This window comes from Myotis davidii, unplaced genomic scaffold, assembly GCF_000327345.1.
Source record: "Myotis davidii unplaced genomic scaffold, ASM32734v1 scaffold1949, whole genome shotgun sequence".
Lineage (NCBI taxonomy): Eukaryota > Metazoa > Chordata > Mammalia > Chiroptera > Vespertilionidae > Myotis > Myotis davidii.
Window position 1 is genome coordinate 473,913 of NW_006300366.1, and position 751 is coordinate 474,663.

Below are 751 nucleotides of genomic sequence, written 5' to 3' on the forward strand. Positions count from 1 at the left end.
GGCCCTTGCCGTGGCCCCGGCCACCGCTGGCCGCCGGGCTCCTGTTCCCAGCCAGCCGGTGCGGCGCGCGCCCCCGCTATGTCCTCCTGGCGGCCCCCAGCGCCCGCGGCCTCAGTGTCTCTGCCATCTCGTTTGCAGAAGCCCAGGTAAGACGCGGTTCCAACCCTGCGATGGCAGGAGCGGTGCTCCTCGGTTGGTTGACTTTTTATTTTGTTTTGACTAGCGGGAAGGGGAACGTGCAGGAGAGTGCTCTCCACACTGCACACAGCTCCCCGGAATGGTAGCATCTCTGCTTGGGGTGTTTTCAGGTCCGCCGGGGAGGGGTTTGCGAGGACAGCCAGAGAGGTTTACATTCTGTACCTGCCCGTTTCCGAGGTAGCGCCAAGCCGCCGATGGCCATAGGAAATGTGTTTCCAGGTGTGGGTATTAGAAGAATTGAAACTTGCATATCGTTACATGATTTCATGGATATTGATATTTTTGAGGATGAAACCAAGTAGATATTTTGGTCTTTTTTTTTTTTTTAAGATAATTTGGTCTTAACGCAGTTGTTTTAAATCAGCGGTTCTCAACCTGTGGGTCGCGACCCCTTTCACAGGGGTCGCCTAAGACCATCGGAAAACATAATTACATATTGTTTTTGTGATTAATCACTATGCTTTAATTATGTTCAATTTGTAACAATGACATTGGGGGTCACCACAACATGAGGAACTGTATTAAAGGGTCGCGGCATTAGGAAGGTTGAGAC

General features: G+C 51.5%; 1 protein-coding gene across 1 annotated transcript in view; it reads left to right on the forward strand.

The window, feature by feature from the left end:
- Positions 1-5: 5 nt before the first annotated feature.
- The window catches only part of LOC102761279 (mitochondrial inner membrane protein OXA1L), a gene marked incomplete at its 5' end in the record, with an annotated part of 7,996 nt that continues 7,250 nt past the window's right edge, over positions 6-751 (forward strand). Inside the window, one exon of the mRNA XM_006776813.2 lies at positions 6-146. Coding sequence (XP_006776876.1) covers positions 6-146 — 141 coding nt within the window. The remainder of the gene's footprint in view (positions 147-751) is intronic.